Raw genomic sequence first — 13,184 nt, 5'->3', positions numbered from 1 at the left:
AGACTCCAGTCCTACCTACAGGTTTTGGAAAATGTGCTCTTTTAGTATTTGTCCTGTAAGTTTCCTCAATGAGAAAGCACCCACATGTCCAAGATAATAAAAACACTGTAGTAAATACAGTACACTACAGTAATGTCCACCAACACACTACAGTATACTAGTCATGTCTGCAAAAACACCACAAAAGTTAAAACACTACAGTGAACATGATAGTATAAAATATACCATTCTCTGTATAAAATATACCATTCTCTGTATTTATACCAAAGTATACTATAGAATTTCGTCATGTGAGATCCCATGGCAAAATGTGTAGAACTACAGGAAATGTACTTAAAGAAAAAAAATGTCTCACCACCAAGAGGGGGGCCACTAAAATGCTCTGCCTCCGAAGTGACCCCCCTCCAAACCAAATCTTGCTTAAGGCCTCCAAAAGGAAAGATCACTTTTCCAGGACATGCAGTATTCTCCACAGTATAGGTGGATAAAATCATCAGAATGCCATAACATTTAATCATGTATCATAGGCATCCCCTGCCTCCCAGAAATCTAAATCTCCAAATGTTGTGCATGTTTGTACAAGAAAGATGGTTGGTTAGTCCAAAATATATATACAATTGTATGCCATACATTCAGCTTTGGCTAACCCCAGACAACTGAAACACTGCATGCCATGCACAACTGAAACATTTACTGGGACCACTTTTCCATTTGCAATACCACAAAACACCAAGGGGAGACACGGTCCAAAGAAAATACATACGGCAGGCTATAGGAATGAAAAGGAAGCATATTTTAAATAGTCTCTCATGGAATGCTGAAACACATCATCACCGTTATTTTCTTTTAATAGTGGATCATTGAGCTATAAATTCTTCACAAATTTCTGGCATCATGTATCCTCACTCTTTTTCAAAGTTCTTTCATTTACCATCTTAAATATTTTATTTAGTCTTCAACATGACTGCACTTGCATTTGAAACCCACACCCAGAGACATTACTCATGATGATTTGAGTATAGTATAATTTCGTACCTCAAACGCAACTCTTCCGACATTTCTCTAGAAATATAAGGCAGTGTTTGAGAGCAAGCAACAGAGTTTGTTGATGCAGGGCAGGTATTGGGAAGAGCAAAGCAGAGGACTTGTATAAAATACTACAATGACAATATAAAACGATTGTTTTGTGGTGGCTTACGCTTATGAAAAAAATAAATGTCTCTTATATTACGTAGTGATGCTATCACAGTAAATTGGTGACACCTTAAATTGGGCAGAGCGGGCTTGTGGTAATGACTGGAATAAAATACATCAAACACATGGTCTCCAATCCATTTACTCTGTTCGAGCCATTATGATGAGCCATCCTCCCCTCACTAGCCTCCACTGGATGCTATGTCACATGAATAACTTCACCCACTTCACATTTTATCATAGCAAACATAATAATTTTTGGCGAAATTAATATAGTGACAAAATCAAGAGGGGCATAAACAAAACTAAAATCAAAAAAGTGACATCGTAATTCACACAAACTGGAAAGACATCGTTTTCAGGCGCCAATAGAATTGGTTTCCCAGCAAGCCATGTGTGGTGGGCTACTAAATTCACAGCAGACATACAAGTAGGAATTAACGCAAGAAAGTAGGGCTTCATGAAAATTGGTATTTAGTTTGCATTGAGCATCATTATCAAGCAGAAGGACTTTGTTTAAAAGTTTCTCTTTCTTGTGATGAAATCAGGGTTGACTATAAAGAACACAAGGGAACCCCCATAAGGTGACTTCATCAATAATTTCATATAGTGAAAACACATTTTACATCGTTTAAAAAAAAAACACACTTTTGGCTTGAATCCAATGTATATTGGGCATAAATAGTTCTTGAAATAAAAATGTCCACAAAAAAACATTGTTTCACCACAAGTGCTGTTCCTGCCTTCTCCATCTCATTTGATTGGTGGTTGGAAAGTTAAGCACCTTTAATACCAGGAATGATCAGCTGATGGAACTACCTATCGACATAAAACCAAGCAGTCACTAAAATAAATAAAACCCACAGCAAACAATAAAATTGAGGGGGGAGCACTGATATCAAACATTTAAAAAAATAATTAAGCACACTTGATTCATTATGAGTGATGCAATTTAGAGAAGGCTCATAGCTCGATAAGAACAGGGCTGGCCTACAGGGAGCGAGGCAGTTTTTCAAATACGAGACGATTACAAATCTAATACAAGGTCACAGTTAATGGACTATACCTCAGTTGTAATCCTTCGATGGAAATGTATCGGACATTACCTTTACATTATCTTTTTATCTTGGTCAGCCACACACGCATTTACAGGAGGGAAAATACTTGACTGAAGTTGTAGAAATATCCCCTGCAGGTATTGGGGGAAAATGTCATGTTTGTCAAAATGAAGAACAGACAGGGGCAGAAATGAGTCAATTCACAGTGTCTCCGGAGGGAGAGAGAGCCATAGCAAACTTCAACTTCTCCACTCAACAAGTCCAACATCCCCTATCCGGCCTTCTCATTTCCTCTCCTCTCAGGCGTTGATGGCTCTCCAGCGGTCACCGTTTATGCTGCCCGGCCCGAAAGGACCAGAGGCCACATTGTCCAGGTAAGCAGCTATGCCGGTGCTCATGGTTGCAGCAGTCAGGCCATCTATCTGGGTGCCGGGGTAGAAGGAGCCCCGTTCCAGCTGCTCCTTGTGGCCCAGTCCTGAGGCGGGGGGCAGGTGGACATCCGTCTGGTCGTCAGGCTCGTCCACCTGGCACTTGTAGGAGAAGAGGACCTTGGGCTCTGAGCTAGAGGAAGGAGAGAAGGATGAAGAGAGATGGTAGAGAGAGGAGAGGAGAAAAAGTGAAGGATAAAGAGACCAAAGACAACAGGAGAGAGAGATTGTATCACAAGGTGGCAGTAAAACGTGACCAAATATAAATTTGAGAACATTGCCGTGTCCTCCATCCTTCTTTCCTCAATTAATCTCAAAGCGCATTGGATCGGAGGATCTAAGACCCCTCCTTTGAACCCCCCCTCAATGAGCCTCGAGGAATTGATCAAAAAAGAAAAGGACAGCAGAAGCAAGGATTTGACATCAAGTAACATTCAGACAAAGCCATAGTTTTTGGCCTTTGATCTACATACCCGAAGAAGCCTTTGAGGAAGGTGACATAGATGAGTGGAGCAAACACAGAGAAGTAGATGAAGGTGGTGACATCCACGCAGCTGCTCAAATGACACAGAAACACATCAAACTTTTAACAGGGGGCTGACTGTGACCCCTACGCAGTAGCCGTACCTTAAGGGCAGGCTGCCTTCTGAGAATTCGTAGGTGTTTGAATAATCCCCCACTTCCCTCCATTCTGCTAGCAAACGTGCATTCCTTGGGAAATTAAAATCTACAAGTTACACGGAAGATTAAACTACCAACAGGACATTAAAAAGTACCATTTTATGCTTCACGGAGTTGTGACTGAACGATGACAATATCAACATACAGCTGGCTGGTTAGAAGATGTACTGGCAGGATAGAACAGTGGCATCTGGTAAGAGAGTGTGTTCATCTGTATTCTTCGTAGCTGTTTTACATACCACCACAGTCAGAGGTAGGCTGTAAATAAGCATTGAATGAGCTGTATTCCGCAATAAGCAGACAAGAAAACTCACCCAGAGGTGGCACTCCTAGTAGCCGGGGACTTTAATGCAGGGAAACTTAAATCCGTTTTACAAAATTTCTATCACCATGCCTAACGACCCGTAGCACTCACATCTGTAGCCATGAAGTGCTTTGAAAGGCTGGTCATGACTCACAACACCATCATCCCAGAAACCCTAGACCAACTCCAATTTGCATACCGCCCCAACAGATCTGCAGATGATGCAATCTCTATTGACCTCCACATTGCCCTCAAAGCTCATCAATAAGCTAAGGATGCTGGGACTAAAAACCTCCCTCGGCAACTGGATTCTGGACTTCCTGATGGGCCGCCCCCAGGGGTAAGTGTAGGTAACAACACATCCCCCACGCTGATCCTCAACACAGTGGGGGTCACAGAGTACTCAATCCCCTTCTGCACTCCGTGTTCACTCATGACTGCACGGCCAGGCACGACTCAAACACCATCATTAAATTTGCCAATGACACAACAGTGTAGACTGTTCTCTCTGCTTCCGCACAGCAAGCAAAGTCTAGGTCCAAGAGGCTTCTAAACAGCTTCAACCCCCAAGCCATCACACTCCTGAACATCTTGTCAAATGGCTACCCAGACTATTTTCATTGTCAACGGACTACTCTCCGTTGTCATCTATGCAAAGTCACTTTAATAACTCTACCTACATGTACATAATCAGTGCCCCCCCCCCCCCCGCACATTGACTCTGTATCGGTACCCACCTGTATATAGTCTCGCAATTGTTATTTTACTGCTGCTCTTTAATTACTTGTTACTTATCTCTTATCTGTATTTTTTTTAAACTGCATTGTTGGTTAGGGGCTCGTAAGTGAGCATTTCACTGTAAGGTCTACACCTAATGTATTCGGCTCATGTGACTAATACAATTTGAAGAGCTCCATAGGCCGGCACCAGAATAACACTTGGCTTCAGTTAGGCTACACAGAAAACATCAGAACATGGACACGCCAAACAAGCCGCTCCGCTTTGAGGGGAAAGTGAATTTCAGATATGTCCTTTTGACTTGGACCACCAGTTATTATGTACTTGGTCCATCAGCCAGGTCTACATAACACAAACATAACAGGCCAGCAGATAAAAGCCTTGAGAAATCCATTGCTTTGCAGTTGACTGATTAAACACAGATGTTAAAGAAACGGGACTAAACGCTGTGATAAATGTTTCAAAGTGTGAGTTTTCAAGCCTGTTTTGATCTTCATTAGAATAATTCGTAGTGTGATGATTTAGTCTTTTACGCTTTTGCTTAAACTCTTGAATCTCCAGCACATCCTTCTACACACAGAAGCAGCCACTCACCAGAGCCCCTCTATGATGCCGGCACACAGAAGGGCACTGCCCAGCCCCTGGACCAGATTGAGCAGGGACAGAATGGCAGCGTACACATAAAAACTCTTCTTAGCTGTGGAGGGAGGGGACCAAGAGGAAACAAGGGGTGTGCATTACCTCTGCAGCTATAGAATCTACTGCAGACCACTCCTAAAAACTAGATACTGTGCATTTGAACATTGGTCTCTGGATGGCGAAACAATCAATTAAACAATTCTGAATGTGAATATATGTCAATATTAATAGATTTTTAGATTTATTATCATTAATGACAACATTCTAGAACTGAGTTTACCACTCATCCATGTCTGGTATCCAGGGTAATCTGGTTAATGATTATATAATGTTGATTATGTAGCTCTTTCCTTGTAGAATGTTGACAGCTGTATAGAACACTAGGCCACTCTCCAGCTAAACATTAACATAAGAGATAGTCAAAAAGAACTGCGGTAGATGAGGAAAGTACCCCGGGAAAAAAAACATTGCCTAAAGTATGTGGACACCCCTTCAACTTAGTGGATTTAGCTATTTCAGCCACAACCGTTGCTGACAAGTGAGTTGGCCAAATTTGTGCCCTGCTAGAGCTACCCCGATCAACTGTAAGTGCTGTAATTGTGAAGTGGAAACGTCTATGAGCAACACCGGTTCAGCCGTGAAGTGGTAGGCCACACAAGCTCACAGAATGGGACCACCGAGTGCTGAAGGGAGTAAAAATCATCAGTCCTACCAAGTTACAAACTGCCTCTGGAAGCAACATCAGTACAAGAACTGTTCATGGCCGAGGAGCCGCACTCAAGCCTAAAATCACCATGTGCAATGCCAAGCGTCGGATGGAGTGGTGTAAAGCTCCCCACCATTGGACTCTGGAGCAGTGGAAACGCGTTCTCTGGAGTAATCAATCACGCTTCACCATCTTGCAGTCCGACGGATGAATCTGGGTTTGGCGGATGCCAAGAGAACACTACCTGCTCCAATGCATAGTGCCAAATGTAACGTTTAGATAATGGTCTGGGTCTGTTTTTCATGGTTTGTGACAGGCTCCTTAGTTCCAGTTAAGGGAAATCTTAACGCTACAGCATACAATGACATTCTTGATTCTGTGCTTCCAACTTTGTGGCAACAGTTTGGGGAAGGCCCGTTCCTGTTTCAGCAGCAAAAGGGGGACATTAATGCCCATGATTTTGGAATGAGAAGTTCGACGAGCAGGTGTCCACATACTTTTGGCCATATTGTGTAGCTTGCTTGGTGAATAAAATGTCCCAATTACTCACATGGCAGAGATATTCTCTCCCTCACCGGGGTTTTGGGAAGGATGACAACCAAAGAGTAGACCTGGAAGGAAAAGGACCAGTGTTATCCTTTTTGTACTCTCAAACAGTTTATTCAGTTAGTGCTTTGTGTTCACAGTGGTGGACACATTAGTGCTTATTTTCATTCCAATCCAAACTATGAGAAGGCTAAATTGTATGTCCAAATGTGTGGAACACGCATGTTCAATTCGACCCTTTCTCACAACATGATTAAAATCCTCTCATTAATACGATTTTTTTTTTTTTTTATTCAAAGCACTGCATTTGCTTTGCAGCCACTAGCCGCTCACCAGGAAGAAGCAGCAAGAGCTGGCCAACCAAAACTGGCGTCCTCCGTGGCCGTAGATGTTGAAGTCCTCGGCAGACAGGTGCTGGTCGGGGTACACGATCTCCAGTGTGCCCTGAGGGTGCAAAGGGAATAGGCCTAGCTAAGAGGAAACGTGGTATCTATGGAGCTGTGATTGGTTCAGCGTCTAACATCCGGGTCTCGTTCCGTAGGGAACAACATTGTAAAAATGTAAAACATCATCAAACTAAAAATCAGCATTCAGGACTCTATTCTTACCTGTGTGATTGAGTAGCCCAGTGCCAGTACAGCAGTGATAGCCAGCACACGCTTTATACTGGACTGACTCTCAAGGTGGCCTGTCAACAGAGGAAACGTTTAGAAGCCATGCTTTCAACAGCACCACTAAAGAGTTGAGTGCGTTGGTCTTTAATACTGGAAACGAACACAAAGTGAATGTAATATGACGATTATTCCACCATGCCAATTCAAATAAAAACATAATTTTACATGCTTTAGTAATAATCAGGGATGTGATTTTTCCTGATTAAACAATAATACAAATCTGTTGTCCTGCTCACACCCCTGGCTATGCCAAAAACTGCATACAGCTTTACTGTTTATACTGCCTATAAACAGCCTATTCCCACCCCCCTCTAAGGACACATTAAGTTTAAACAACTCATATATCCACCTCTGCTTATACAGTGCATGACTATATGTGTGACTGTAGTCATACCAGTTGCGGTGACCAAGTCATCCCAAGTGTTAGTCTTACAGCAGAAGTGAGACGGGCCGACAGGAAGTGTTTTAGTTTTGCAGATCATTAAACATTTTGACTGTGCCTTACACATTTGTTTAACTAATGTGCTGTTTTTAGTATCCTGTCCGGACACACACATTAGTCATGTACTTCTCCATATTGTCCTAAGAAATCTTTGTATTTAGCATGTGCTTGGTAGTGTTTGTTTCTGCTAACTGTAAAATATATGAAAACAGACTGGCACCCAGGCTATCAAGCGGTTGACATGATAGCATAAGCTGATTCTGGGACCAGGCTACTGTACAGTAGATTTGAGTTGCAGGAGATGTCGTAATGAATCAAAATACTGTGGTGGTTATTGGAAGACCCACCAAAAGCCAGTCCCAGGATAATAACACTGAGCTCCATGGTGAGCAGAAAGAAACGGCTGATCTCCCACAGCACCTAAAGGAGACAACATTGAAAGGAGGTAAATCTCAGTCGTCTCAAAACGCCTCTGCGGCTCTTCACCTTTCCTTAATCTGCATTTCTCTTTTACTTATCCGCTTTCCTCAGATCAGTGTTATTTTCTGCACCACGCACGTTTTGGGCATCATGACGTACAAATAAAATATTAATATTTTAGCATTTTAGCCTCTGTTTTGGATTTATCCACCATTCTCAAAGGTGTGAAGGTCGGCAGGTAGCCTGGCAGTTGGAAGCGTTGGGCCAGTAACCGAAAGGTCGCTGGATCGAATCCCCGAGCTGACAAGGTAAAAATCTGTCCTTCTGCCCCTTAGCAAGGCAGTTAACCCACTGTTCCCCAGGCGCCGAAGACGTGAATGTCGATTTTTTTCCATTTTTTATTTCACCTTCACTTAACCAGGTAGGCCAGTCTATAACACAATAGAAAAATATATATACAGTGTGTGCAAATGTAGTAAGGTTAGGGAGGTAAGGCAATAAATAGGCCATAGGGGCGAAATAATTACATTTTAGCATTAACACTGGAGTGATAGATGTGCAGATGATGATGTGCAAGTAGAGATACTGGGAGACCAACGAAAGACCAACAAAAAAAATACCAATATAGGGATGAGGTAGTTGGGTGGGCTATTTACAGATGGGCTGTGTACAGGTGAAGTGATCAGTAAGCTGCTCTGACAACTGATGCTTATAATTAGTAAGGGAGATATAAGAATTCCAGCTTCAGTGACTTTGGTAATTCATTCCAGTCATTAGCGAGGGCCAGAAAACAAAAAGATACAGGTCGCAGCGGTGGGTAGTATATGGGGCTTTGGTGACAAAACGGATGGCACTGTGATAGACTGCATCCAGTTTGCTGAGTAGAGTGTTGGAGGCTATTTTGTAAATGACATGGCCAAAGTCAAGGATCGGTAGGATAGTCAGTTTTACGAGGGTATGTTTAGCAGCATGAGTGAAGAAGGCTTTGTTGTGAAATAGGAAGCCGAATCTAGATTTAATTTTGGATTGAAGATGCTTAATGTGAGTCTGGAAGGAGAGTTCACAGCCTAACCAGACACCTAGGTATTTGTAGTTGTCCACATATTCTAAGTCAGAACCGTCCAGAGTAGTGATGCTAGTCGGGCGGGCGGGTGCGGGCGGGCAGCAATGGGTTGAAGAGCATGCATTTAGTTTTACTAGTGTTTAAGATCAGTTGGGAGGCCACGGAAGGAGAGTTGTATAGCATTGTAGCACGTTTGGAGGTTTGTTCACAGTGTCCAAAGAGCCAGATGTATACAGAATGGTGTTGTCTGCGTAGAAGTGGATCAGAGAATCACCAGCAGCAAGAGCGACATCATTGATGTATACAGAGAAAAGAGTCTGCCTGAGAATTGATCCCTGTGGAACCCCCATAGAGACTGCCAGAGGCCCAGACAACAGGCCCTCCTATTTGACACACTGAACTCTGTAGTAGTTGGTGAACCAGGCGAGGCAGTCATTTGAGAAACCAAGGCTATTGAGTCTGCCGATAAGAATACGGTGATTGACAGAGTCGAAAGCCTTGGCCAGGTCGATGAAAATGGCTGTACAGTTCTGTCTTTTATCGATGGCGGTTATGATATCGTTTAGGACCTTGAGCGTGGCTGAGGTGCACCCATGATCAGCTCGGAAACCAGATTGCATAGCGGAGAAGGTACAGTGGGATTCGAAATGGTCGGTGATCTGTTTGTTAACTTGGCTTTTGAAGACTTTAGAAAGTCAGGGCAGGATAGATATAGGTCTGTAACAGTTTGTGTCTAGAGTGTCTCCCCCTTTGAAGATGGGGATGACCGCAGCAGCTTTCCAATCTTTAGGGATCTCCGACGATATTAAAGAGAGGCTGAACAGGCTAGTAATAGGGGTTGCAACAATTGCGGCAGAATTTTAGAAAGAGGGTCCAGATTGTCGAGCCCAGATGATTTGTAGGGATCCAGATTGTGCAGCTCTTTCAGAACATCAGCTATCTGGATTTGGGTGAAGGAGAGGCGGGGGGGATTGGGCAGGTTGCTGCGGGGGGTGCAGAGCTGTTGGCCGGGGTAGGGGTAGCCAGGTGAAAAGCATGGCCGGCCGTAGGAAATGCTCATTGAATTTCTCGATTATCGTAGATTTATCGATGGTGACAGTGTTTCCTATCCTCAGTGCAGTAGACAGCTGGGAGGAGGGGACCTTATTCTCCATGGACTTTAGTGTTACAGGATGCAAATTTCTGTTTGAAAAAGCTAGCCTTCGCTTTTCTAACTGACTGTGTATATTGGTTCCTGACCTCCCTGAAAAGTTGCATATCGCGGGGGCTATTCGATGCTAATGCAGTACGCCACAGCCCTTCACAGCCCTAAATACGGAAGACACATTTCAGTTGTTCAACTGACGAGGTATCCCCCTGTCCCCTCTATCCTTTCTATCACAGCAACCTATAAAAAACACATTTTACCTCAGTCATCTTGTAGTGTCCTATCTCAGAAAAGAAAGAAACACTCAGATATCTGCCATGTTTGTCCTGATCATATCAGACATCTGACTGCCCTCTTTCTGTTCTGAGATAATCATCTTGTGAAATGTCCTGTGATATTGTGCTTTTCTGGATCTGAAAGTCCCCCAGGGTACCCATTTTCACGCAAGAAGGGCTGAAGCCGGGGACACTCATTGACTTATGATCTACCTCCATATAACGTTAATCTGTGTGCAGTGCATTACACATCCAAAGTCTTTGTGCATCTACAACAGCTGTTGCAAAGAGCCTTTAGCTGTTTTGAATGATGACATAAAGTCTATTTCACACTACAAGTGGGATAGAAGGCACTGTAAGTAGCTTGAGCACAGGTGGTTCATAGTGTGTCACCATTTACGCCCTACATGTGGCCTTACCTTGTCAATGATGGTGGCAGAACTTGATGCACTGACGGTCATGGACACGATAGCACGGGTGATTCCCACCGCTGCCACCACAAAAACCTGGGAGGACAAGGGTCAGACATCCATTAAAAAAAGAGGGGTTGTGGGCAAACAGGTTCGTCATTATCCATATTTGTCAGTGTCATTGTGTTCATATCAGTGTAAGGTAAAAAACCAATATCTCAAACACATGTTTGAGATAGCAATTACCATCTGATATTGTGAAATGAATCAATATGAATTCAGTTAACCCACTATGTTATCCCTTTATTTTTGCTCAATTCTATATTCAGCATCTGAAGCATGTCAGAGCTGTCAAACTACATGTAATTAGTCTTTTGAAAAATCTAGCAAGAGCCTACTTTTTGTGTATGTCTCCACTTCTCTTATCTGCACAAGTCCTATTTCCAGAGATTGGATATAAGTGGTTACCTACCAGAATGTAGAAGGTAATGAAGATGGGGCTGGAGGCGAGTGTGATTTTAGCCCTGGCTGAGGGCAGTTTCCACATCAAGAACATGAAGAAGATTACATTGGGAATGAGCAGCATGAGGTCCCAAAACCGCACTCTGATGTGGAGATGGGGAGAGACAGGCAAAAGGACATGAAAATGTCTTGGAAGCTTGGGCTGTGAAACTCAACCCTTATTATTGACCAATCCAAACCCTGTCACCTGCTGTGCAGTCTACACAGTGTAAAAAACATTAGGAACACCTTCCAAATATTGAATTGCACCCCCTTTTGGCCTCAGAATAGCCTTAATTTGTCAAAGGCACTTAAATCTTTTGTTTTGCCCATTCACTCTCTGAATGGCTGGCACACACACACACACACACACACACACACACACACACACACACACACACACACACACACACACACACACACACACACACACACACACACACACACACACACACACACACACACACACACACACACACACACACACACACACCTCAAGGCTTAAAAATCCTTCTTTAACCAGTCTCCTCCCCTTTACACTGATTGAAGTATATTTAACAGGTGACATCAATAAGTGATCATAGCTTTCATCTGGATTTTCTTGGTCTGTCATGGAAACTCAGTTTGTTTTCTACAGTGTATATGCTTGTTATTTCAAAAGAGAAAGTGTTGTTCTTCCTACACTACAGTCTTTACAACCACACTAAATACACAACTCAACAGTTCCAGCAATGTGAATGAGCTGACACCTCGTCTTAACATGTTTCAAAATGTTGCATTGAGGTAATGCAGTACGTTGAAAAGAAGCACAATTATAGTGACAGGACCAACATAGCCCCAACTGGCTTACCTTAACTCGCCAATGTCCTCGTATAGGACCTGCAAACATCTGTGAGGCTCTGGTCCCCAGGTTGGTGTTGCTGATGTGTTCTCCACTGGGGTAGGCAATACACTGCCATTGTATTGCGCAATCATCACCCCCGCAGTCACGGTGTCAAACATAATGCGTTCAAAGCCTAGTAGTAGGGGCAGATATGTGTTACAGGGGATACAATTGCCACAATGGGTTGTTGTTATTCAAGGTCAATTAATAGCGGTTTTCTTGTTCCCTAACGTAGGTATATTTACAGATGCAGATAGATTGGGAAATTATTCAGCAAGGTTTTCTTCGACACGCTTGTTGTGTCCGCTCTGTAGCCACACAACCTTAAATTACTGGCTGTCTGTTCAATCTGGTCTTTCTCCACGTCAGGCGGTAAACATTACGTGTCCGTGGAAGGACCGGTCAGTGTCACGAAACTTGCTGTTAACTTAGTTGGCTACTAGTAACGTTAGCTTGCTAACGTTAAGTATAATGCTGACTGACGCATCTAACAGTAAGTTAGTAGTTACTAAGTTAAATGCTGACGTTAGAGAGCCAACTTACACTTTTAGTAGATAAGAAAAAGTTAACTAGCTAACGTCAAAACTGAATAACATAACTTAGCACGCTAACAATCATCTTACCGTTTCAGTAGTCTCAAATTCAAGGGGAAATTGTTTATTGTGCAGGACTTTTCGCGGACAATAATGTTGGTACAAACAACCAAGATATCATACTTTTGTCGACTGTTAAATTCATGAATTATCCGAGCCAGCTAGTCACCTGACAAACCGCTTTCACTTCTTTACCCTCGCGTCATCACTCTTCGCCTCTTTCTCAAAACTGGATGAGAAAGCGAGGTCCCGTCCCCCTGAATTTCTCCTACTATGGGTTTTTGAGAAGATGCGAAAATTGTGCGATTGAGATTCTCCCTTTCACTTCGATTTGGTTCAGTTTAGGGATCGACATATGCAAACGTGAAAAATGCAAATAAGCATTATTATTGCAATTATTAGTACCTATCATGATAAGTAACCAGTAATATGCGATACTGTACAATTCGTATTACAGCTATATGAATAAACTATTTAGGTTG

At 42.9% G+C, this 13,184-nt stretch overlaps 1 protein-coding gene across 3 annotated transcripts; it reads right to left on the bottom strand.

The window, feature by feature from the left end:
- Positions 1-676: 676 nt before the first annotated feature.
- On the bottom strand, positions 677-12,968 carry LOC124027371 (transmembrane protein adipocyte-associated 1 homolog). 3 transcript variants are annotated; one of them, XM_046339827.1, is made up of 11 exons: positions 12,872-12,968; positions 12,077-12,242; positions 11,198-11,330; positions 10,735-10,821; positions 7,758-7,830; positions 6,903-6,982; positions 6,628-6,738; positions 6,299-6,359; positions 4,998-5,100; positions 3,154-3,234; positions 677-2,813 (listed from the first exon to the last, which is right to left on the bottom strand). In XM_046339827.1, the coding sequence occupies exons 2-11, from the start codon at positions 12,226-12,228 to the stop codon at positions 2,552-2,554; spliced, it is 1,143 nt and encodes a 380-aa protein (XP_046195783.1). In that variant the 5' UTR covers positions 12,229-12,242; positions 12,872-12,968; the 3' UTR covers positions 677-2,551. The 3 variants fall into 3 exon arrangements, with proteins under 3 accessions (XP_046195783.1, XP_046195778.1, XP_046195787.1); XM_046339822.1 differs by having other exon boundaries at positions 12,733-12,949; XM_046339831.1 differs by lacking the exon at positions 4,998-5,100 and having other exon boundaries at positions 12,733-12,950.
- Positions 12,969-13,184: the final 216 nt, after the last annotated feature.

The sequence above is a fragment of the Oncorhynchus gorbuscha genome, linkage group LG03, assembly GCF_021184085.1.
Source record: "Oncorhynchus gorbuscha isolate QuinsamMale2020 ecotype Even-year linkage group LG03, OgorEven_v1.0, whole genome shotgun sequence".
NCBI lineage: Eukaryota > Metazoa > Chordata > Actinopteri > Salmoniformes > Salmonidae > Oncorhynchus > Oncorhynchus gorbuscha.
Note: the sequence above shows the minus strand (reverse complement) of the source record. Positions and strands in the feature narration are given on the sequence as shown.